Below are 24,948 nucleotides of genomic sequence, written 5' to 3' on the forward strand. Positions count from 1 at the left end.
CTTGCTCTTCTTGTTGGTGCCCGGTTTGTTCCCGGACTGGGGCTTGGCCTTCTTGGCGGGGCTGGCTCCTTCGTCGGCCAGCTTCCTCTTGGGTTTCCTCTTGTTCTTCTTCTTGGACGGGCCCTTGTCCCCGGGGGCCGCGGGGGCCGCGCCGGCCGGCGGGGCAGCGGCGCCCTCCTTCTCCCCCTTCTTGTTGCGGTTCTTCCTCTTCTTGGACTCAGGCAGGAAGCCTTTCTTCTTGGGCAGCGCGGTCGTCTGTGAGGCGGCCGTCTGTGAGGCGGCCGTCTCCTCCGCCTTCTTCACCTTCTCCACCTTCTCCACCTTGGGCCGCCTGTCACAGGAACATGAAGCTTCATGTGAGCTCAGAGATACTGAATGGCTCACTTTACTTCATTACAATTCTTCCTATAATAACTGCTTCTATCTTCGTAATCTCCAACACAGATAGAAGCATAATGGGTAATCAAGTTCTCATTTAATAAAACAAAAACATAAAGCCTGTTTTAACTAGCCGGTTAGGGTCCAGCCAGCGGACTGTAACCATGGACTCAGGGGACGGCTTCTTGAGTCAAGGAGATTTAAACCAATCAAAGCTTGCGTCACGCTGCCAGGGTCGTAAAAAGAACGCAAAGCTTGGCAGCGAGATACGGCCGGCATAACTCACGTCACTCCGAAGTGCTTCATGACGGCCCAGTAGGTGTCCTCCAGGCCGCCCGTCTTCTTGAGGGCCACGGCCTCAGCCAGGGCCCCCAGCACCACCTGCAGGGGCCCCACGCTCACCGACGGGTTCTGGAGCAACAAACACACAACATGGACTACATCTATACGCTGTCTCCACCCACAACATGGACTACATCTATACGCTGTCTCCACCCACAACTGTTCGACGAGTCCTATTGCTGAAACAATTAACTTTTGGATTATTAAAATAATAAGGGATAATTCATCTTTTGAGTAAGGGTCAACGTTGGACATTCAGTGGTCCACCACTTCTTCACAAACGGTTCAGGGTGTGCGTGTGCTTTGGGACCCCCGTTGAGTTCTCACCTTGGTCTTAATGTTCTTCAGCAGGAACTGACAGAGCTCCAGGGCTTTGGTCAGCTTCTCCTGGGACACCTTGCTCTGGCACGCCCCCATGTCCTTCAGAGTCTGAGAGACGCAGGGACAGACGTCACACATGGAGAGCTCAGGGCCGACCAGACGACGAAGCTGTGGTGTGGCGTGTTGGTGTGTGTTGGGTGTGGTGGGTGTGTTGGTGTGGTGGTGTGGTGGGTGTGTTGGTGTGGTGGTGTGTTGGTGTGTGTTGGTGTGTGTTGGTGTGGTGGTGTGGTGTGTGTTGGTGTGGTGGTGTGTTGGTGTGTTGGTGTGTTGGTGTGTTGGTGTGTGTTGGTGTGGTGGTGTGGTGTGAGGCTGTGTTGGTGTGGCGGTGTGTGGTGGTGTGTTGGTGTGTGGTGGTGTGGTGGTGGTGTAGTGGTGTGTTGGTGTGTGGTGGTGTGGTGGTGTGGTGGTGTGTTGGTGTGGTGCGGTGGTGCGTTGGTGTGGTGGTGTGGTGTGTTGGTGTGGTGGTGTGTTGGTGTGTGGTGGTGTGGTGGTGTGGTGGTGTGGTGTGTTGGTGTGGTGGTGTGTTGGTGTGGTGGTGTGGTGGTGTGTTGGTGTGTGTTGGTGTGTGGTGGTGTGTGGTGGTGTGTGGTGGTGGTGCGGTGGTGTGGTGGTGGTGGTGCAGTGGTGTGGTGGTGTGTTGGTGTGGTGCTGTGTGTTGGTGTGGTGTGGTGGTTTGTTGGTGTGTTGGTGTGTTGGTGTGGTGGTTTGTTGGTGTGGTGGTTTGGTGGTGTGTTGGTGTGGTGGTGTGTTGGTGTGTTGGTGTGTGTTGGTGTGTTGGTGTGGTGGTGGTGTGGTGGTGTGGTGTGTTGTGTTGGTGTGGTGTGTTGGTGTGGTGTGTTGGTGTGGTGGTGTGGTGGTGTGGTGGTGGTGTGTGTTGGTGTGGTGTGTTGGTGTGTTGGTGTGTGGTGGTGTGTTGGTGTGGTGGTGTGTTGGTGTGGTGGTGTGGTGGTGGTGTGTGTTGGTGTGGTGTGTTGGTGTGTTGGTGTGTGGTGGTGTGTTGGTGTGGTGGTGTGTTGGTGTGTTGGTGTGTGGTGGTGTGGTGGTGCGTTGCTGTACCTCCACCAGCTGCTCCACCAGCTTCACACACAGCTCCAGCCAGGGCTGCCCGGCCAGCAGCTGCTGCACGTCTCTGTTCTGCAGCGCCCGCAGCACCAGCATGCAGGCCTGGCCCTGGAACACACACACACACACACACACACGCTGAAGGTTTCCTTCATCCACACGTGTTAGGGCCAATGGGCTTTGAAGAGGACGTTGGCTTTTACCTGCTGATGTTCTCGAACTCCAGCGGAGATGTTTTGTACCGCCGTGTCCAGTATGTTGACCCCCAGAGCCTGCAAGCACCAGGAAACCTCTTAATACTAATATTATATTAATACGAATATAATATTAATACTAATATAATACTACAGTGTGGAGACGCCGCCCTCAGGCTTCACAGGCCCACATGTCAAACCTCCGCTGAGGACAGCAGTAGCCTCCAGACCTCCATCAGCTGGGTGAGGAGGGCCCCAGGGGGACAGGAGGTGAGGAGGGCCCCAGGGGGTGAGGAGGGCCCCAGGGGGTGAGGAGGTAAGGAGGGCCCCAGGGGGACAGGAGGTGAGGAGGGCCCCAGAGGGTGAGGAGGTGAGGAGGGCCCCAGGGGGACAGGAGGTGAGGAGGGCCCCAGGGGGTGAGGAGGTGAGGAGGGCCCCAGGGGGTGAGGAGGTGAGGAGGGCCCCAGGGGGACAGGACAGATCCATAGACTTTGATCAAGGCAGAGCACCAGTCCCACACCAGACACTCAGCCCGTCTGCCATCAGACTTTAGATAGATTTAGGTGAGACTGTGTTGTAGTCGAGTCACTGAGCCTCGAGTCCAAGTCTGGTTCGAGTCTCCAGTGTTCGTCTCCAGTGTCTCCAAGGCCGAGTCAAGTCCAAGTCCAAGTGCTCATACGAGTCAAGTCCGAGTCCAGCACTAAAGTAAGCATACATGTTGTTAGTAACAACATGTGTGCTACCAGTATTATCCTGCTGACAATGTGTTACATGTTATACGGTAACGTGACATCTACTTATACTCCACCACGCCAGTGACGAGGAGTCACTGCTCCATCTAAGCTTTACAGCTGGCTAAAAAAAATGTTTGTGCTCAAACCGTTCTGGAGATAGATTTAAAAAATAAACCCTCTGCTCTGACATCCCATAGTTCCAACCATATAGGCTTTTGGTTCATTTAGAATCGTCCTGCCTGCTTCAGAATGGCTGGCTATGGGCATTCACAAACCTGTCCTTAAAACAACCCTAAACTTTCTTTTTCAGAAAAGAAACATTGTTGATGTTCCAAGTCAAGTACCGTAGCGAAATACAGTTTGTCGCGTTTTATTTGGCATTTTGTAAATCCCATTGACCCGGAAACCGGACCGGAAAGGGGGGCTGTTTACGTTTGGTTGTAGTCTTTTCGTCCGGTTCTAGCCCTACTGTTGATACAGAGAACCAAGCGAAAAGACTACAACCAAGCGTAAACAGCCGTCTGCCTTCCATCAAAGACACGTAGGACTGATGCGCGAGTTCACTCACACGCTTGGCTGTTGTAATTGCCAAAAGAAAAGCAGTTCTCATTGACACATTTCTCAAAGTCATCCCTGCCATAGGCTCAAAGGGTGGCTCACCCAGGGCCTGCAGGACCAGTGGTAGGTCCCATGCTGCAGCACGCCTAGGAGGGCGTAGCCTCCTGGTACCACGCGGAAACCGTGCCACCCAGTAATGCACCCTGAATGGCCTGCCACCAATGTGGCCATGGTTAAAAGATATGGCCGCCACTTCAAGGTTGAGGCGGCCCTGCCTACATCAAAAAGAACCTGCAGGTACCGCAGTATGTCCTGTAAAGGGCAGGAGACTGGGTCCAACTCCCTGTCCCCGCACCATGTAGAGCATGCAGCCCAGCAGCTACCATACACCACTCTCGTGGAAGGAGCTCTTGCATTCCACAAGGTCTCACAAATTGAGGGCCGAGGTCAGTCAAGAGTGACTGATCCCTGTCAACGGCCAGAGTTGAAGGAGGCTCGGAGACGGATGCCAAACCTTCCCCTCGAGCTGAAAGAGGAGGTCCATCCTCACTGGGAGCTGCCATGGTTCTCCGTCCAGCAGACTGAGGAGTGCGGAGAACCAGGCTGTCCACCCTGGCCACTAGGGGGCCACTAGGAGGACCCTGTGCCCTGACAATCTCACCCTGTGAAGTGTGAGCATTATCAGGGGGATGGGAGGCATAAAGGAGCCCCCTGGGCCAGGTGTTGGCCAGAGCGTCTATCCCAGCGGAGCACTGGTCTCTGCCAAGGAGAACCATAGGGGACTGTGTGCATTCTGAGGCAAACAGATCTACCTGGGCCTCCCCGTACCGGTCCCAAATCATCTGCACGACCTACAGCAGAAATGGGCTGTCCCGCCACGGCGGAGATGAGCAAGGCACTTGTGAGAGTCCTCGATCATGACCCATCTGTGTAGCCGAGGGTCCATGTGGAGGCTGTTGAACCACCTCTGCAGAGGGCGTAGATACAGCAGGCCTAGTGGTGTGATTGCTGAGGCTGCTCTCAGCATCCCAAGCAGCCTGAGCCACGTCTGGACGGTCAAACGCTCCCCAAGGTGGACAGACCGTAGTAGGCCTTGAATCCTCTCCACCCGTTCCACAGTCGGGCGGGCCTGCATCGACAATCCGTCCAGAGACACGCAGATAAAGGTGGTCTGCTGTGTTGGGACAACAAGCTCTTCTCCCAGTTTACGGACATGCCCAGCACCTCAAGATGAGTGAGGACCCTGGATGTCGCTCTGCCTCCCGGAGAGAGGGGGAGCATATAAGCCAGTCGTTGAGATAAGGTAGAATCTTTACTCCCGTCAGGCACAGTGATGTCAAGGCTGCCCTCATGCATCTTGTAAAAATGGAGGAGCCAGGAACAGGCCGAATGGAAGGACTGCAAACTAGTAAGCTTGACCTTGAAAAGCAAAGCGGAGAAACTTTCTGTGTTCCGGGTGAATGGGAACGTGAAAGTAAGCGTCGCTGAGGTCTATGGAGGTGAACCACTCTCCTGGAGTGATAACCTGAAGGATGTCGATTGTACGAAGCATCCGAACGGGAGGACCTTCAGATGCATGTTCATTCTCCTCAGGTCTAGTATAGGCCTGAGAGAATTGCCCTTCTTTGGCACCAGAAAACGTTGAGTAAAACCATGCGCTCCGTGTATGTGGTTGAACCACTGTGATGGCCTTTTTGTCCAAAAGGGTGGCTATCTCCTGTGACAAAAGCAAGGCCCTCACGGGGTCGGCGACGAGGTCACCCTGACCCCTGTGGGTGGTGGTGGCCGGCGGCAGAACAGCAACCTGTAACCCTGGGACATTGTGTTCTAAACCCATGTATCTTGGGAATGGGCTGCCCAGTAGTCCAGCTGCTGCTGTGAAAACCTGCCCACCGCCGGCCCGGAACCCCCAGACTGCGCCTCGAGGGTTATACGGGGGCTTGGGGGGGCGCTGGTTGTGCCCATGTAGAGTGGAGGCTGCCCACCTCTGGGCTGACGCCAGCTGCCTGAGGCAACCTGGCTACTCTGTTGGCAGGGCTGTGGCGGTGGGTTCAGGTAACGGAGTGTCGTGCCCTTGCAGTGCCAGCAGTGCTTCAGCTCCTCCAAAAAGGCAGGTGAGGGTGGGATATCAAAAGGTAGGGCTGCAGGAGTCCGTCAAAAGTAGGGGTTGGCCACCCGGCTAGTAGCCAGCGTGTCATCCATCCAGGCTCCTCAGCCTGCTCACCTGGTTTGCGTGTGTGGCCAGGTAATCCAATAGAACTGTGACTCGACCACAGAACGCGTCCGGAGCCTCCAGTAATATCTCTGCAGCTGGCTAAGGATCCTGTAGACTCTTAAATACTTACCAAGTTAGGCTAGAAAAAAACTGGCGCGAGTGTTGGAGGAATCAGCTAACTCAACAAACTGTCTAAGACAGCCGCTGTAGCTGGTGAGAGAGCCAGCACAAGACAAGGACGCTCAAAACCTCATGAGAGGAAGGAGAGGTAGGATAGTGTGCCATCCACAGCCTTAGAGGGCAATACACTGCACTCTGAGTCACAGGCAGGATGTCAAACACCAAACAACACCAAAAGTGTATACCTCTCTTGGACCTGCAAGCAATTAATGGTTATAAATACAGAACTGTAAGCGGATCTATGGAGCTACTTAATGGGCGAAAAACACCAGGTTAACAGGGAGAAGACTAAAGACAGGGCGTAGGCCGTCACGTGGTTTATACAGCCTGCGCGTCACGTGACCCGTAGGCCGTCACGTGGTTTATACAGCCTGCGCGTCACGTGACCTGTAGGCCGTCACGTGGTTTACAGCCTACGCCTCACTCACGTGACCCGTAGGCCGTCACGTGGTTTACAGCCTACGCCTCACTCACATCACCTTGTTTAAATAAGGTTTCGACCTGTGTGGAACGCGAGGAGACATATCCACTTTGTGTTCTGCCACTGGCAGTCAGGAAGGAATGAAACAGAACTCTTAGTCCAAGTTAAAGAGTTACCCCAACCAACTGTCAAAAGCCACACACACACAGTCTAAGTATTGGCCCTTTCGGGCCAATAGATATTGAATATTTGGTAGAAAAGAAAGTGAAAGATACACTATGAATGGACTGTAAACATAGCAGAGACCACTGCTGGAGAAATGAGATCAGAGGTTCAATTGGTGAAACTGGTGAAAATGTGTTCTATTAATAATGCAAAATGAATCGCCATAAGAGGAAAAACATTGCGCGCGGTCCATTCATGTTTACTAAATAACCAACACGTTGTTGTTATTATTATTATATCTGTGGTGTCTTATGGACTTGTTTGAACATTGAAGTAGCTGCTTCATCATTATTGAAACCCTTCTGAAGCCATTAGCGCCCGGGGGGTTAATGGCTCCTCGCCCTGAAGGCAGCTGTCTGAGTGCTACCGAAGCGTTTTCATGACGACATCTAGCACCCTTACACAAACAGTCATCACTGGGACAGACCCAACGCAACCTTCTACCTGCAGTCCTTCAATATACATCAACGGGTGTGTGGACCAGTGTGGACCAGTGTGTGGACTAGTGTGTGGACCAGTGTGGACGTGTGTGGACCAGTGTGTGTGGACCAGTGTGTGGACCAGTGTGTGTGTGTGTGTGTGTGTGGACCAGTGTGGACCAGTGTGTGGACCAGTGTGTGTGTGTGTGGACCAGTGTGTGTGGACCAGTGTGTGGACCAGTGTGGACCAGTGTGTGGACCAGTGTGTGTGGACCAGTGTGTGTGGACCAGCGTGTGGACCAGCGTGTGGACCAGCGTGTGGACTCACAGGGAATCTGTTGCAGAGGTCGATGAACATGTGTCCGGTCAGAGGGCTGTTCCTGCGGGTCATGAGGGAGCCCAGCGCCCCTCTGAAGAGCGCCGCCACGCGCTCCACCTCCACGCCCCCCATGAACAGCAGCTGGAGGAGAGCACAAGCCTGTCAGGTTCATCTAGCAGACAACCTCCTGTGCCTACGTTTGTACCGTGTAGTTGATTTGGGCTGCTTTTTTTCAATTACAATAACGTAAGATAGAACTCAACCTGAAGGCAGCGTTGGCTAAAGGCTAACCCTGTGTCCAGGAGAACAGAAACCTACGTCTTGGCTGGAGGGCGTCTCGGGGGTCTTCCCCTCGGGGGTCTCCGCCGACGGAAGGCCTCCTCTTAACACCTTCACCAGGTAGAGCGAGGCGCTGGGGACACAAAGGGCCGTGATAAGAGGACACGGCCTCCACAGAGCAGCAGAGGAGCCATCGTGGTGACGGGAGCCAACCTGAAGAAGTAGAGCGAGACCGACGAGTCTGTGTGCTTCTGGGCTTTGTGGACCAGCTTCTCCAGGAGGGCGTGCAGCTCCCCCTGCCTGTCGCCCGCCGTCCTGCAGTACACCTTGGACCTGCACAGCTGGTTCCTGACCCCACACACACACACACAGGTTGGGGGATAAGCCTTCGCCGTGAGACCCCATGAATGAGGAGTGACGTTCCCTTTAGCCCGGTCCAGGGCCACGACAGAACAGTCACGTGCTCCGTTACAACATCATGGGTCCATTTTCCTTTGTTGGGAAAAGCTATAAATATGAAGAGGAATCCTTGCTTAAGGTTCGTTTTTTCCTCCATATTTGACCATGTGTAAACAGACACAAAACAACTAAATATCCTGAATAAAACTAACTATTACCGAACCAACACTGTATATCACCATAGGCAGAAGAGCTAACCAACGACGGAGTAGAACAGATGTCAGCCCCTGTGGACCTGAAGGTGTCTCCACCCTGAAGGTATCTCCACCCTGAAGGTGTCTCCACCCTGAAGGTGTCTCCACCCTGAAGGTGTCTCCACCCCGAAGGGGTCTCCACCCTGAAGGGGTCTCCACCCTGAAGGTGTCTCCACCCTGTGGTACCTGAAGGTGTCTCCACCTTGAAGGGGTCTCCACCCTGAAGGTGTCTCCACCCTCCGGTCGGTACCTGAAGATGTCCGCCACCCGGCGGAGGAAGTCCTGGTCCTGCTGGTGGCGGTCCGAGCCCAGGCTCCTCTCCAGGACCCCCAGCAGGGGCTCCACCAGGCCCAGCACCAGGGGGCTGCCCGCCTGCCTGCTCACAAACACCTCCAGTAGGTCCAGCACCTACACACACACACACACACACACACACACACACACACACACACAGATAAAGAGTTCCTGTCCCATCTCTCAACATTGACCAATGACAGGCCGTTTGGAGTCCAGGGAGCAGCCTGACTCAGTCCATGTTGTCATGGTGACATGGTGTTTGGTACAAACTGTCTATCATTAGGCTGAGTGTCTGATACTTGTGAGAGAGAAGACGTTTGGGGGAGGGGTGACAAGAAAAAGAAAAAGACATGCACTGTTAAAAATTCATTTTTAACAGCTTTCTGGGAAACTACCATATCAAAATCAAAACAATGCTAAATGAATCGCAGTTCATTTCAGAAAATGATTGCATTTGGAAAAAAGCCTCCCACATGCTGCAGTCCAAAGATATGCCTGTCTGGCGTGCAGCAGGGCTCTGTTGTTGGTGTACTGCAGGTTCCCAGAGGAAGTACCTTCATCTTGAAGTCCAGTATGAGCGTTTTCTCCTTGGTCACTTTGACCTTCTCCTCCCGCATGGCCTCCATCTTCTTCTTCTGCTCTGAGAAGAGCGAGGCCAGGCCGGCGTCCAGCGACATCATTGCCTCGTCGTCCAGGTCCTCCTCGTCGCTCAGGTCCTCCTCTGTAGCCTGTGGTCACAAAACCCTTTAATACACAACAACGATGTAGGAAAAACCCTTTAATACACAAAGACGATACAGGAAAACCCTTTAGAATACACAACGATGATAGAGGAGCTTTGGTAAGCGTTGAAATAAAGGTATAAGGTATAAAGGTATTGTCAACATTGATTGTGTCAACAAAACCTCACATCACTCATGTTAACGACACAACGACGGCCAGCGACTGCACACACCCAGTGCCCGGTCGGACCTCGTCAGGACTGAGGTGGGAGGGATTAGGGAACCTTTCTCCTGAGGACCCTTCAAAGAGGCCTTGAGGTGGCTTCATGTATTAAGGAGACTAGGGAAGGAGACCCACCAGGGCATTCTGCTGCTGGAGAACGTTCATCAGCTTCAGGCGGAAGTTTGGGTCCACCTCCCCCTCCACCATCGCCTCTTCCTCTTCGTCATCATCAACATCATCCTCCTCATCGTCGTCATCTTCATCCTCCTCCTCCTCCTCCTCCCCGTCTTCCTCTTCATCCGATGACTCGTTCTGGGGATGAAACAAGAGCTCTGTGAGAGGACATCATCTTCACTCAACACTGAGGGACGCATCCGCCTTCATCAGGCAATACCTGTTTGAGCTAGGCCCCGCCCACAATCAGGGCTTTATGCTGAAGTGAGTTGGACGAGACACCCTTTGGGTCCCTGCTCTGACTGAGACCCAACACCAGAAATAATGACGCCTTCATATATCACACTTAAAGCACAGAGTTTACAACATGAAAACTAAAAGTCCTCCAGCTCAAACATACGCCTCAGCTATGTGGCCGGCTTCCTCATTTAGAAACATCTGATGAAGACCTACTCACTATCAGCAGGAGGAACATCTTGGAACTTGTTGTGACCATGAACACATGAAACAATAGAACAAGGCCAGCCAGACAATTATAAAGAAAATCCATTGCTTGGCTTGTTGCAACAACAGTGTCTGTGGATTCAGTTTGACCGCTACGCAGTCAATAGTGAGGACTACTGCAGCCAGCCACAGGAATGAACAACAACAAGATGATAAACACCAAGCAGTCCCTTCACCAGATCACTCACCTCCCCGTCCTTCATCTCCTGGTCTTCACCCTCCTGCTTGGTTGGATCCTGGTTGGTGACGACCAAAGCCTCGTCCTTATCTGTGTCCAGCACCTGTGAGGAAGGAGCCATACCCAGACTCTGCTCAACATCTGTGTCCCACATTACAGCAAGTAATACGAAACCATCGCATGACAGGCGTCCATTTTCATTTGTGAAAATAAACGTTTGACCATTTATTTCCACTCGATGGACGCAAATCCCATCTGGAGCTGAATTAAATGGTATTGTCAATATGTATTGGGTCAAGGATCATCAAGGAGACAGCAGTACATGTAAAGGTGTCAGGGTCTGCATGGTACCATCACTAAACCGTGTGCAGTAGGTAAGAACAGACAACCCCACCTGGTATTCTGACAGCCTTTTACTCACTAACAGCTGGTGGATATTATTTCTTAAGACACTAACACTGGAATAACAGCTCTTAGATCTCCCCTACAACCCCTTTTAATGCTAAGACAAAACGCTAACTCCCGCGGTGACCTTCACTTACGTCCAGGATGGTGGTGAGGGAGGCGGCGGTGATGTGGGGGCAGATGGAGGCGAACACCGTCTTGCAGACCTGTCTGATGTGGCGGCTGGGCTGGGACAGGAGGGACAGCAGAATGTCCACCACCACCTCGGCCCAGTGGGGCTCCTGCTCCTCTTCAGCTGTGAGGGCTACAGAGAGATGTACCATTAGTACCACTAGTACCACTAGTACCATTAGTACCACTAGTACCATTAGAACCACTAGTACCACTAGTACCACTAGTACCACTAGAACCATTAGTACCATTAGTACCATTAGTACCACTAGTACCATTAGTACCACTAGTACCACTAGTACCATTAGAACCACTAGTACCATTAGAACCACTAGTACCATTAGAACCATTAGTACCATTAGAACCATTAGTACCACTAGAACCACTAGTACCACTAGTACCACTAGTACCATTACAACAGTACGCACAGGGTGTGTGCTCCAAATGCTTCATTTGAAATGTATCCTAAGGGTTAATTAAAGAGTTGTAATATATACGAGCGTCTCAGCATTATGAACTCAGACAATGAGTATTTGTAATGGACATGAATGTACTCTGTTTTCACGTGAGTATTTGAAGAAGACCAGCCAGGCTGTAAGACAGTAGAAGTGGTGTTTCTGATGCAGCACCATCATGTAAACGTTGTTCATGTGTTCACCTTGACTCTTCCTCTTCTTCTTCTTCTCCTGGGCCTTCTTAATGCAGCTCTGGATGTCCTGCATGATGTCCACCAACTCCTCCTGGCTCTACAGAACAAACAAGCACCTGTCGTTATCAACGGCCTTACAGCCACCACCGAGTCCAGCTCCACCCATAACCTGTTCATCAGAGGGTCACAGGAAGACAACCCCGTCACCATGCACGCCACTAGAGCCCGACAGAAGAGCGACACCAAAGCGATGGGCGTCATCAGCTCCGTCACCACCTCCTCCCAGGAGCCTAGGAGGAGCAGCAGGCTGCAGACGTACCACCTCCTCCCAGGAGCCTAGGAGGAGCAGGCTGCAGACGTACCACCTCCTCCCAGGAGCCTAGGAGCAGCAGGCTGAAGACGTACCACCTCCTCCCAGGAGCCTAGGAGGAGCAGGCTGCAGACGTACCACCTCCTCCCAGGAGCCTAGGAGGAGCAGGCTGCAGACGTACCACCTCCTCCCAGGAGCCTAGGAGGAGCAGGCTGCAGACGTACCACCTCCTCCCAGCCTAGGAGGAGGAGCAGGCTGAAGACGTACCACCTCCTCCCAGCCTAGGAGGAGCAGGCTGCAGACGTACCTCCTCCTCCCAGCCTAGGAGGCGCAGGCTGCAGACGTACCACCTCCTCCCAGCCTAGGAGGAGCAGCAGGCTGCAGACGTACCACCTCCTCCCAGCCTAGGAGGAGCAGCAGGCTGCAGACGTACCACCTCCTCCCAGCCTAGGAGGAGCAGGCTGCAGACGTACCTTGAAGAGGTGGATGCCCACCAGCATCAGCAGCTGCTGGAAGGAGTGGTTCTCCGGACTGGCTTCCTTCTTGGCCTTCTTCATCAGAGCGGCCACGGAGACGTTCATACTGGGAGGAGGAACACATGGTAACTCAGTCTACCCATAAGGAACACATGTTAACTCAGTCTACCCATAAGGAACACATGTTAACTCAGTCTACCCATAAGGAACACATGTTAACTCAGTCTACCCATAAGGAACACATGTTAACTCAGTCTACCCATAAGGAACACATGTTAACTCACAGTCTACCCATAAGGAACACATGTTAACTCACAGTCTACCCATAAGGAACACATGTTAACTCACAGTCTACCCATAAGGAACACATGTTAACTCAGTCTACCCATAAGGAACACATGTTAACTCAGTCTACCCATAAGGAACACATGTTAACTCAGTCTACCCATAAGGAACACATGTTAACTCACAGTCTACCCATAAGGAACACATGTTAACTCAGTCTACCCATCAGGAACACATGTTAACTCAGTCTACCCATAAGGAACACATGTTAACTCAGTCTACCCATAAGGAACACATGTTAACTCACAGTCTACCCATAAGGAACACATGTTAACTCACAGTCTACCCATAAGGAACACATGTTAACTCAGTCTACCCATAAGGAACACATGTTAACTCAGTCTACCCATAAGGAACACATGTTAACTCAGTCTACCCATAAGGAACACATGTTAACTCAGTCTACCCATAAGGAACACATGTTAACTCAGTCTACCCATAAGGAACACATGTTAACTCAGTCTACCCATAAGGAACACATGTTAACTCAGTCTACCCATAAGGAACACATGTTAACTCAGTCTACCCATAAGGAACACATGTTAACTCAGTCTACCCATAAGGAACACATGTTAACTCAGTCTACCCATAAGGAACACATGTTAACTCACAGTCTACCCATAAGGAACACATGTTAACTCAGTCTACCCATAAGGAACACATGTTAACTCACAGTCTACCCATAATGAACACATGTTAACTCAGTCTACCCATAAGGAACACATGTTAACTCACAGTCTAAACATAAGGAAAGCACAAACAAATGTACTACTGTAATGTAACTAATGAAATGTAACTAATGGAATGTTACAAATGGAATGTAACTAATGTAACTAATGGAATGTAAATAATGGAATGTAACTAATGTAACTAACGAATGTAACCAAAGTGCTTCTAGGCAAGTCCTCTCACTCGCAGCCATATTGGCTACGCCTATCGGGCAGCTATTTGTTCTTAACAAGACCAGGGCCCTGTCTAATGAATAGGGAGAGAGCTGTATCTCCGTTTTCCGAGATCTAAGGGGCATAAAAAATGTTTGAAATCACGATGAAAAACAGACTAAAATCGCTGAAAGGGTTTGGTGGTTTTGTATCAAATTAACGTTTTAAAAGCCCTTTTTCTTACAGGTAATCTTGGACTGCGCATGCGCAATGCTTCACGACACAGTTTTCATTTACGGCATAACAACACCGGCACTGCACTGACAGCAAGACGTCGTCGCTCACATAGACATGTCTATGGTCGCTCACAGTCAGCTATCCCAGATCATGCCGCAATTTTGGATAAAGCAAGAGATCAACAACGTAACGTTAACCTTGCCTGTGTCTGATTTGGTATTGACTGCTTAAAGCCCAGTTTGTGTTTAATAATTTCCCTCTGGAAAAGAACAGTGAAAGTCAGCTATAAAAGTTAGCTTTTGCTGCCGAGCCAACAAGATAACAGGTAGTCGAAGTTTTCCAGTCAATGCTGCTTGTACCGCTCCAGCTGCTGGTTCTTCCCTCCTGATTGAAAATAACTTCCTCCAAGTGTCACAAAAAGCGTGGCCGCGTAGGACCTGCAAAATGATTGGAGCAGGCACCAGAAGAGACGGGACATGTGCAAACAACTGCCATCTTGGCGTTACGAAGTTTCCCCATGCATTTCAATGGGTGATGTTTTCTGTGATGTGTCTCCTCCTTCTATAGTGTCTCTGATGTAACTAATGTAACTAATGTAATGTAACTAATGTAATGTAACTAATGGAGTGTCTCCACTGAATAATAGACTTGTTTGATCCTCCCGTTGTAGTGGCCCTAGTGGTCTGTATGGGGGTCTGTACCTAGTGGTCTGTATGGGGGCCCCTGGGCTGTGGGGGCCCCTGGGCTGTGGGGGTCTGTACCTAGTGGTCTGTATGGGGGGCCCCTGGGCTGTGGGGGTCTGTACCTAGTGGTCTGTGTGTGGGTCTGTACCTAGTGGTCTGTATGGGGCCCCTGGGCTGTGGGTCTGTACCTAGTGGTCTGTATGGGGCCCCTGGGCTGTGGGGGCCCCTGGGCTGTAGGTCTGTACCTAGTGGTCTGTATGGGGGCCCCTGGGCTGTGGGGGCCCCTGGGCTGTGGGGGTCTGTACCTAGTGGTCTGTGTGTGGGTCTGTACCTAGTGGTCTGTATGGGGCCCCTGGGCTGTAGGTCTGTACCTAGTGGTCTGTATGGGGCCCCTGGACTGTAGGTCAGTACCTAGTGGTCTGTATGGGGCCCCTGGGCTGTAGGTCAGTACCTAGTGGTCTGTATGGGGCCCCTGGGCTGTGGGGTCAGTACCTAGTGGTCTGTATGGGGCCCCTGGGCTGTGGGGGCCCCTGGGCTGTGGGGTCAGTACCTGTCCCAGGCCGTCCTCTGCTCCGGGCTGAAGGGCAGGGCGCTCTGGAGGTGCTTGGTGTGATTCAGCAGGGCGTCGGCGTAGCGCACCAGGCAGTGGATCCACATGGAGCCGTCGGCCGTCACGCCCTGGAGCCGGCGGCCCGTGGGGGCGGGCTGGGCGGCGGCCGGATCCCCCAGCAGAGGCAGGTGGTGCATGGTGTGCAGGAGGCTGGACACACAGGGGGAGGGGGGGGTTGTCATGTAGGGACACAGCAGTGATTAGGGACTAGATGGTGACTCCAACGCCACAATCTGATCATCCAAGCACAACTACTGTGAGGCAAAGCATAGAAACAGGTCGTCAAATTATTATGAGATGCTGTTTATTTGAATAAACTAAGAGATTTACTTTATACAACATTCATTTTCAGAATATTACAGCCGTAATCTATAATGCATTACATTATTCATTGATCCTTTCATTGTTCAACAAAACGGTTTATCTCTGGATGAACCTGTCAGAAGCAAGACTTGCTGAGGCTGTAAGAGATAATACCCATTTGACCGCTCAAGCAAGGCATCACAAAAAGATGGTAGAAAACTCCTGATGTCATTAAACAAACAACACACATGTCCAATTAATTCACATTGCTAAAATTCATTACCCTGAAAATCCAGAGTTCTCACGAGAGCACAATTTGAATTTGCTCAGTTATTTACTCTGGGAACGAGCAATATACTCACCCCCCCGATTCCCCTGGCCAAGAACATTAACCAATCACATCGCTGTATCTGATATAGGCGGGCCAAAAGCGTTGCTGTTTTACCGACCAGATACGGCAAGTGTCTAATCTATTGGTTAGCTCTGCTGGTCTGGATACGTCACCCCTTGTATTCTTCTGATTGGTCGTAGTGTTATCCAATTGCGTGCAGTGATATTTTCAAATGCATGCCCCTCGAGTTGGGCCGTTTTCATCACTCGTTGCCAGACCCTACAGCTCTCTAGATGTGGCTCTGGATCTCCAGGCTAAATATTCATCCCATATTAGGATCAAATGACATCAACAATCAACCAGCACATCAGTTCCATGAACCATGGAGGACGGGAGAAGCGCTTCCTACCCGAAGAAGCCTCCGACGAGGGCCGCTCTGGTGCTGTCATCCAGCGGTGCAGAGAGCTGGGCCTCCGACTCTGGGACGTCTGGAGTCGCCTTCTTAGTCACGAAGAACGCGTGGAAGAACACAAACCTGCCAACGGAACGGCTCTCAGTCACCAGGTCCACAGCTCCCATTTCCACACAGCGTTAGTAACTGTGGCCAAACCATCACATGTATTCATGTTCTCTGATTATTCAATTAATTTACAACCAATACATTATTACATACATTATTATTCTACCTTAAAGTAAATACTCAACAATGGTTTGAACGTTATACTAATCAATCACAAGAGAGAAGACAACTATTGATCCAGACGTGAAAGGTTTTCAGACTATCCAGGTGACCAAAGTCTAAGTCTATTCTTTATATAGGGAATTCATTCTTGAAATACACATTTACAGTAGAAAAATATATTAAATATATTTGTATTATTATTTTATTATAATAAGGATAATTGATTATAAACATATTATAAATATAGTTGAGTAAATATTGTATCATAGCTTATTATTATAAAAAACAATAGTATTGCTTGTGCATTCCATCATATGTTTTCCATTGTAATGTTCTCTGTTCATTAGTGCTGAATGAAGCCACTTCTCTGTCCACTCTGAGCCCACGCGTTAACCCGCAGTAGTGACTTCATGCAGAAGACGTGGGCTCTCTGCTCAGCAGTGTGGATCAGGTGGTCCGTTAAATGACTATCTAGTGGTAGACACCAGGTCAAAGGTCAGGAAGCCCTGGTTTATGCCTCATTGCGTACGGTCACCTTGCTACGTCCATGACCAGGTCCTCGTCCTTCTTCACGCTCTGGTTCTCTACCAGGGAGATGAGGCGGGCCACCAGCCACTTCCTCAGACGCATGTGTTTGTTCTCCTTCCTGGAGGGAGGAAGGCTTCCATGTTATTCAGGTACATCTGCGCCCCAGACACGCTCTGCAACATTTCCGTGATGGGCATTTAGCATCGAATAAGAGCATGAGTGAACACATTCTGAATCAGTTTGAGGGCGTTGGTGCTGCTCTAAGTGGCCCCCGGCCGTCCCCACTCACTGCGTCTTGTCGGCCTCAGAGCTCTTCTGCTTGCGCGTGCTGAACTCCAGGCCGGGGTCCAGAGTGGGCGTGACGAAGGTGGCCTTCAGCCAGCCCACGTAGCGCCGCAGGGCGTCGGCGCCCAGGTGCTGCACCGCCCGCCACGACGACGGCACCACGGGGGTCCCCCAGTTGGTGACCTTGGAGAAGCCCACCACCACCGCTAGCTGCTTGTCGGGGTCCTGGGACCCCTGCAGGAAGTCCGTCACGTACGTCTCCATCTCCGGGGCCAGCTGGAAGCGGCCTGGTTTCTGGAGGGTGGTTAGTGATCGGGTGAGTGTTGGGAGCTGAACGTGTTCAGAGTAAGACCAGGCTCAGACGACAGCAGGGTGCAGGTCAACTCCTCCTGCTCATCATCACAGCTCATGATCCAGTGAACAGCCGTGACATCCGGTAAATAAGAACACTTGAATAAATATAATTATATAAATATATAATTATATATGGGCTTTGATCTCATGGTCACATCTCATTGTATTTTTCAGCATGATTCCACGGGTCCGTCGAGTCATGGAGGGATTGCTTCTAGTCAGTTCTGTGCGGTCCAGCTCCACTACAGGAGCTTCTCCTCACAGTGCAGTTCAATAAGTGCCTCCTGCAGGGGGCAGCAGACAGAAACCTTACAGACACTTTCTCTAAGAACGTTGTGTGCAGACAGGAGGTTCTATCTGGTCATCCCATCGGTATACTTGTGCGTGTGAGTTTGTGTGAGTTTGTGAGAGTTTGTGAGAGTTTGTGTGAGTTTGTGTGAGTTTGTTGACGCACTTCCAGTCCCCCTCCAGCAACATGAGTGTCGTCAACAACAACAACGAGGCAAAAGAAGAGAAGGCCTCTGTTGATCCAGGGAGGAGCCCGTATGAGACCAGACACTTAGTAACTAATTCATGAGAATCAAAAAGAGAAACAAAGTTGAGTGAACATTTCCCTAGTGGAGCTTTAAGGGCGTCTCAGGAGGTACAGCGGGGGGGCCTGAAGGGGGCGGACCCCCAGCTCCTCCCTGCCCAGTGTCAGGTGTCCTTCACATGAATGGTCGCTTTGGATAAAAGCGTTGACAAAAACCCCTGAATGCAAATGGAACAAAGTTAGGGGAGAGTGGAGGTCTTACGTGTGCAGAAGTCACATGCTCCCCATAATGTCTCATGACGGCCCCAGACAGCACCTCCTCCAGCTGCTCCAACGACAGGAGAGGCAGCGCAGTGCCCAGCAGCCGATAGGCCAGGTAGCTACACCACAACAACAACAACAACAACACAAGGCTTGTGTTAAGAGATGTCCTGTTTGCTTCTTCACTTTCTCCACTCGCTGCAATCCTATGTGAGACAATCTGACAATTAATAACCATTAATTGACAATTAATGACAATTAATAACCTACAGTAGGTCGTTTTGAGTCCTAATTACATCTTATCCTACGTTTTAACTTCTCGATCAAGTGGAGATTTGCACAAGGAACAATGCTTCGCCCATGTTAGCGATGACCTTTCCCCTGAAACGATGAGTTGGTTCCACTCACTGCGTGGGCCCCTGCTGCTCCCGCAGCATGCCTCCCACGATGACCTCGGTCCAGAAGAGCGTGAAGCTCCCCTCTGTCAGAGACAGCTTCAGCAGGTCCAGCGCCACGGTGGGCAGGGTGCAGTCCTTCTTCACCGAGAAGGCTGCCGTTCTCAGCAGCTCTGATAACCTGGTCATTTGTGAAACACAACATGGATTAGTTCTGCACTAGGGTGCAGCCCGGTCACCTGGCAAACGGAAGGTTGCTGGTTTGATCCCCGCCTCCTTAGAGCCAAGAGAAGAGGTTTCCCTGATCAAGACAAGCGGGCAGTTAAACTGCATGGTTGACACCACCGTCGCTGTGTGAATGGGTGAATGTCACACACTAACTTGTATTGTCTTGGCGTGGGGTAGAAAAGCACTTCATAAATGCAGACTTAATGCATTATTTCAAATGTGGAAAATAGAAAGTGACTGTTGGGAGAGCCCCACGTTCCCCTCACTGTGGTGGTGGTCACCCTACAGGTGACCAGGTGGTGACCAGGTGGTGGTGACACTACAGGTGACCAGGTGGTGGTGACACTACAGGTGACCAGGTGGTGGTGACGCTACAGGTGACCAGGTGGTGACCAGGTGGTGGTGACGCTACAGGTGACCAGGTGGTGACCAGGTGGTGGTGACACTACAGGTGACCAGGTGGTGACCAGGTGGTGGTGACACTACAGGTGACCAGGTGGTGGTGACACTACAGGTGACCAGGTGGTGACCAGGTGGTGGTGACGCTACAGGTGACCAGGTGGTGGTGACACTACAGGTGACCAGGTGGTGACCAGGTGGTGGTGACACTACAGGTGACCAGGTGGTGGTCACGTGGCCCCCTTACTTCTGGACGTTGTCGGTGGTGATGACGGCCGAGGAGCCCAGCAGTTTGTTCAGGTTCTTGGGGGTGAAGGATCGGGGGAAGCGCTGCATGGCGACCAGCAGCAGGTGCAGCTGCTCTGGGGTCCTGAAGGCGGAGGACAGCTCCGTCTGCAGCGCCCCCTTCAGCACCTCCTCAAACACCTCCTCAGGGGTCTGACACACACACACACACACACACACACACACACACACACACACACACACACACACACACACACACACACACACACACACACACACACACACACACACACACACACACACACGTTGTATTCCGTCAGCAAAGATTATTTTAGCAGAGGACCAATGTGACAGACGCACTTGGGTTACATGGAAGGCTGAAGAGGGTTCACCTGCAGCCAAGGCTACAGGTGTATCATTTTGTCAAATGTTAAATTTACTGTTGTACATTTAAAAGGTCCCATGGCATGAAAATTTCACTTTATGAGGTTTTCTAACATTAGGTTGAGTTCCCCTAGCCTCCCTATGGTCCCCCAGTAGCTAAAAAATGCATTAGGTGTAAACCGAGAAGTAGCTATCTTACTCCGTCTTTGAAAAAAGGATTGCTGAAACGCAACCAGGTTACCTCCCCTTTCTCTGCTTGGCCCGCCAATGAGACAATGAGCTAGGACCGTGAGAGAGCCACGTGTGTGTGTGTGTGTGAATACACACACTGTACCGCAAGTGTTCTTTGTTATTTGGATAACCGTTCTGCTGTTGGTGTTATGGCGCATAACACGCAACACAATAATGCAAGCTTGCATAAAGCTCCCATTTGGTGAAAAGACTAGACTGTGTCGGGTTGGTTGAGAAGGAATTGGGAACCGCAACATGGAGGAGAAAAGGACTGTTTCCCAGGATTGTCCGTCGGAGCCGAGCAGCCCCGGGGGCGGCCAGCATTCAGCGGGGCTCCAGCGGGAGACAACCCCGGGCAACAATCCCTTTCTCCTCCACCTCGCGGTTCAGTCTGTACTTAATATTGACGTGGAAGTGGAAGAACCAGAGGCATCTGAGAACCCGACTCAGTCGTTTGAGATCCATAATATCATCCGGAGGCCTTAACAGCTTTTGACCATGATAATATATATTATATTATATAGATATCGAAATATAATATGATATTATTTAGATATAGAGCACTCGGAGTGTTCAGTGTTCCACTGTAAACACTAGCGCATGGTACCGTGGCCGCAAGCTGCTCAGGGCCACGCCCCCACCCTCCACCTGGACCCGCCTGGAGAGCTCATTGTGGGAATGGCTCGTAGTGGCTGTAATTCTGAAACAAGAACGTCTTCAAGTACTGTATTAGGGGCCCACTAACACCTATATAAAAGCATCCATAAAGTAGCATACCATGGGATCTTTAAGAGCCATTTCCATGTTTTGTATGTACGCTGCGACGCGTCCACTAGGTGGCACTCTTGCATTACAGTTAAAGTCCACGCTTTACAGGAGCAACAGCAACAGCTGGAACTGGAAGGGTTGCTAGCAGAATCCACTGCTAAGCTAGCAGTGAAGCTGGCCTCTGAGGTGCACAGTGCTAAAGCGTCATCACATAAGATGAACGCGTACCCCGCAAAGGCACCAGGGAAGGAAAAGGCTGCAATTGAGCTAAAGCCCACAGCCAAGGAGTACAATCCTGTACTAAGGAGACACCAAACTAGAGACTGGTCAATACCAGCACCAAAAGCTAAGCAGCCACAGGAGGCTAACTGGCAAAACACTGCTCAACCCAGTAAGTTAACTGCATCTCAAATGCCTCACAGCTCACAACTAGACAGCTACAGGTGCACCCAGTGCAGCCTCCTTCCCTAATTGGCACTGCCCTCAACAGCATTGTGTATGAGAGGGCAACGGCCATTCTGGCTAACAGCACTCACCCACTACACTCTGAGTAGTGGGAGTTTCACCCCCCACCACCAGGGTGGAGCTATACTTCCCTGTGCCAGGTCTAACAGACACCTGAGATCATTTGTACCGTCTGCTATTGGGCTTCTCAACAAGCGATGCTGTCCCTGCCCATGTTACAGCACTTCTTTTTAAGTACAGTGTACTGTAGCATGGTGCTTCTACATTATCTATTTATTACTCATGTTTTGAGGTGTCTTTTTGTATGTGTTGGCTACGTGTTGTAAACCAAATGGCCCCTTGGAGACATTAAAGACTTTTCCATTCCTCCCTCTCTGCTGAAGACGGTGGACCTCATGAGGAGCTGCTCAGGCCGGTGTGACTCACGTCAGAGAGGATGTCCATCATGGTCTTGGTGGGAAGGTCCTTCAGGTGGTCTCTGTGCTGGGAGAGGGTCTGCAGCAGCTTGATACATCCCAGCACCACTTTGGATTCCTGGGCCAGGCACGCAAAGGGGAAAGGTTATCTCCAGATAGAAACGTTACAAATTAATAAAACAACCTATTTAAGAAGAAAGGTGATAACATTGTAGTGCCATGTATCCATTTAAGTGTGGACTCAAATGAACACGTTAATCAAACGCTATGGCAACAACCCCCCCCCCACACTTTTGATTAGGCGAGGAGATCCAGGGTGGATAGTGAAAGCTGGAACAGCAATATATGAACTTTATCCAGTGTTGACCAGAAGGCGGACAGAAGCATGCATTTAAAACATTTAGACCGTGAGCTCAAACAAGGCTGTTTGATCAACTCAGGGGCCGCTGAAGTCACCAGGTGGTGTCAAACTGCGTACATATGGAAACAGACATGAGAGTCTGAGTGACAGCTGACAGCAGAGCTGAGGGAACATTCACCTAATGAATTATTTATAAATAAACCAAATGATGGGCATACCTTGGAGAGGCGGTTGGACTGGGACAGCGCCAGGACCCCGAAGAAGTTTCCAAACAGAGCATTTCTGACGAGTTTCTGAAAAACAGCCGATGGTTGTTTAGATCAAGTGCAACACATACATGTTGTTCTAAGAGCCTGAGAGAGAGGCAGAACCTTTTTGGTGTTCTGGAGGCTGTGCTTTTGTTTGATTCGGTCCAGGAGGCTCTGCAGCGGGATGTCCCCAAACGCCATCAGCAGCTGGAATTACAATCACACCGGTGATGTATTTTAATGTGCAGGGTTCATTTCATATCCATATATACACACACATGCACACACACACAGCTAGGTAGAATGCCAACGTTATGTTTTACCTGCTTCAAGGATCATAGGCTTATAATCTTAATCAGACCCCAAAGAAGATCAAGCATAAAGTTGATATGCGGCCACAGTTTTGAATGGCATCACCACGGTAACGCAGCAGGTGCCCTGGTGTTGTAGTCAGCTGATCCTGTGTACACACCTGCCCCAGAGCCAGGCTGAAGCCGGGCCGGGCCACCTCTCTGGAGTGGGACAGCCCGTCCACCAGCCTCTTCAGGGAGTACTCCAACTCATCTGGCTGCAGGGAGGAGACACACAGACACACTCAGGGGCCCGCAGACCACAGACACACTCAGGGGCCAACACACACAGACACACTCAGGGGCCAACACACACAGACACACTCAGGGGCCAACAGACCACAGACACACTCAGGGGCCAACACACACAGACACACTCAGGGGCCCACAGACCACAGACACACTCAGGGGCCCACAGACCACAGACACACTCAGGGGCCAACACACACAGACACACTCAGGGGCCCACAGACCACAGACACACTCAGGGGCCCACAGACCACAGACACACTCAGGGGCCAACACACACAGACACACTCAGGGGCCCGCAGACCACAGACACACTCAGGGGCCCACAGACCACAGACACACTCAGGGGCCCACAGACCACAGACACACTCAGGGGCCCGCAGACCACAGACACACTCAGGGGCCCGCAGACCACAGACACACTCAGGGGCCCACAGACCACAGACACACTCAGGGGCCCACAGACCACAGACACACTCAGGGGCCCGCAGACCACAGACACACTCATGGGCCCACAGACCACAGACACACTCAGGGGCCCACAGACCACAGACACACTCAGGGGCCCACAGACCACAGACACACTCAGGGGCCCGCAGACCACAGACACACTCATGGGCCCACAGACCACAGACACACTCAGGGGCCCACAGACCACAGACACACTCAGGGGCCAACACACACAGACACACTCAGGGGCCAACACACACAGACACACTCAGGGGCCAACACACACAGACACACTCAGGGGCCAACAGACCATAGACACACTCAGGGGCCCACAGACCACAGACACACTCAGGGGCCAACAGACCACAGACACACTCAGGGACCAACACACACAGACACACTCAGGGGCCCACAGACACACTCAGGGGCCAACACACACACACACACACACACACACACACACACACACACACACACACACACACACACACACACACACTCAGGGGCCAACAGACCACAGACACACTCAGGGGCCAACACACACAGACACACTCAGGGGCCAACACAGACACACTCAGGGGCCCACAGACACACTCAGGGGCCCACAGACACACTCAGGGGCCAACAGACCACAGACACACTCAGGGGCCCACAGACCACAGACACACTCAGGGGCCAACACACACAGACACACTCAGGGGCCAACACACAGAGGGTGAACACACTCAACACAACAGCACACATTCAAGTTGACAAAAACATTTGGGCACTTTCAGGAATCTGGACTGAATAAATGAGCAGAAAGGCAAGGTAGCCTTTAAAAAGTACGCAAGGCGACCTTTGACATGAGTACCGTTACCACTAACCCGTACTCTGTCAGGGTATGCTTTACTATAAAACTAAATGCGAATGAAATCTCAATATTGCAGAGTGTTGAGTTTAGACCTGATTGGGTTACTTCTTTAATATGGAAATCCTAAAGTATCACGAACCTTGTCACTCTTCTTCAGATACTGGATCAGGTGTTCTATTGCGCTCAGTCGGATCTCTTGTTCGGGTTTCGCGATGTCCCAAAAGAAATCCAGGAACTCTCGGTTCTGCTGCAGGATGCCCTTCGCGTCGGTTACTTTAGGACGCGCTTTCTCTTTCTCTGCTATTTCTCCCATCTCTACGTTCATGTCTGGGCCAGACTGTTGTGGAGGAGTGAGGGGAACACGTGGACTCCCATGCGCATGACCACCGTCGTCCTCTTCCGGG

At 51.4% G+C, this 24,948-nt stretch overlaps 1 protein-coding gene across 1 annotated transcript in view; it reads right to left on the bottom strand.

Annotated features, from left to right (window-relative positions):
* The window catches only part of mybbp1a (MYB binding protein (P160) 1a), a 25,339-nt gene extending 416 nt beyond the window's left edge, over positions 1–24,923 (bottom strand). Inside the window, exons 1-27 of the mRNA XM_084474018.1 lie at positions 24,684–24,923; positions 23,115–23,210; positions 22,766–22,849; positions 22,613–22,687; positions 22,044–22,151; positions 19,771–19,961; positions 18,910–19,077; positions 18,503–18,620; positions 17,359–17,648; positions 17,077–17,187; positions 16,269–16,394; positions 15,166–15,375; positions 12,467–12,575; positions 11,693–11,780; positions 11,001–11,167; positions 10,469–10,561; positions 9,738–9,914; positions 9,212–9,385; positions 8,611–8,768; positions 7,921–8,055; positions 7,747–7,840; positions 7,438–7,569; positions 2,367–2,435; positions 2,158–2,271; positions 1,048–1,149; positions 665–789; positions 1–331 (exon numbers count right to left, since the gene is read on the bottom strand). The exon at positions 1–331 is cut by the window's left edge and continues 416 nt beyond it. Coding sequence (XP_084330144.1) covers positions 1–331; positions 665–789; positions 1,048–1,149; positions 2,158–2,271; positions 2,367–2,435; positions 7,438–7,569; positions 7,747–7,840; positions 7,921–8,055; positions 8,611–8,768; positions 9,212–9,385; positions 9,738–9,914; positions 10,469–10,561; positions 11,001–11,167; positions 11,693–11,780; positions 12,467–12,575; positions 15,166–15,375; positions 16,269–16,394; positions 17,077–17,187; positions 17,359–17,648; positions 18,503–18,620; positions 18,910–19,077; positions 19,771–19,961; positions 22,044–22,151; positions 22,613–22,687; positions 22,766–22,849; positions 23,115–23,210; positions 24,684–24,869 — 3,831 coding nt within the window. The 5' untranslated portion in view covers positions 24,870–24,923. The remainder of the gene's footprint in view (positions 332–664; positions 790–1,047; positions 1,150–2,157; positions 2,272–2,366; positions 2,436–7,437; positions 7,570–7,746; positions 7,841–7,920; positions 8,056–8,610; positions 8,769–9,211; positions 9,386–9,737; positions 9,915–10,468; positions 10,562–11,000; positions 11,168–11,692; positions 11,781–12,466; positions 12,576–15,165; positions 15,376–16,268; positions 16,395–17,076; positions 17,188–17,358; positions 17,649–18,502; positions 18,621–18,909; positions 19,078–19,770; positions 19,962–22,043; positions 22,152–22,612; positions 22,688–22,765; positions 22,850–23,114; positions 23,211–24,683) is intronic.
* Positions 24,924–24,948: the final 25 nt, after the last annotated feature.

The sequence above is a fragment of the Micromesistius poutassou genome (genome assembly GCF_964030765.1).
Source record: "Micromesistius poutassou genome assembly, chromosome: 10".
Classification (NCBI taxonomy): Eukaryota; Metazoa; Chordata; class Actinopteri; order Gadiformes; family Gadidae; genus Micromesistius; species Micromesistius poutassou.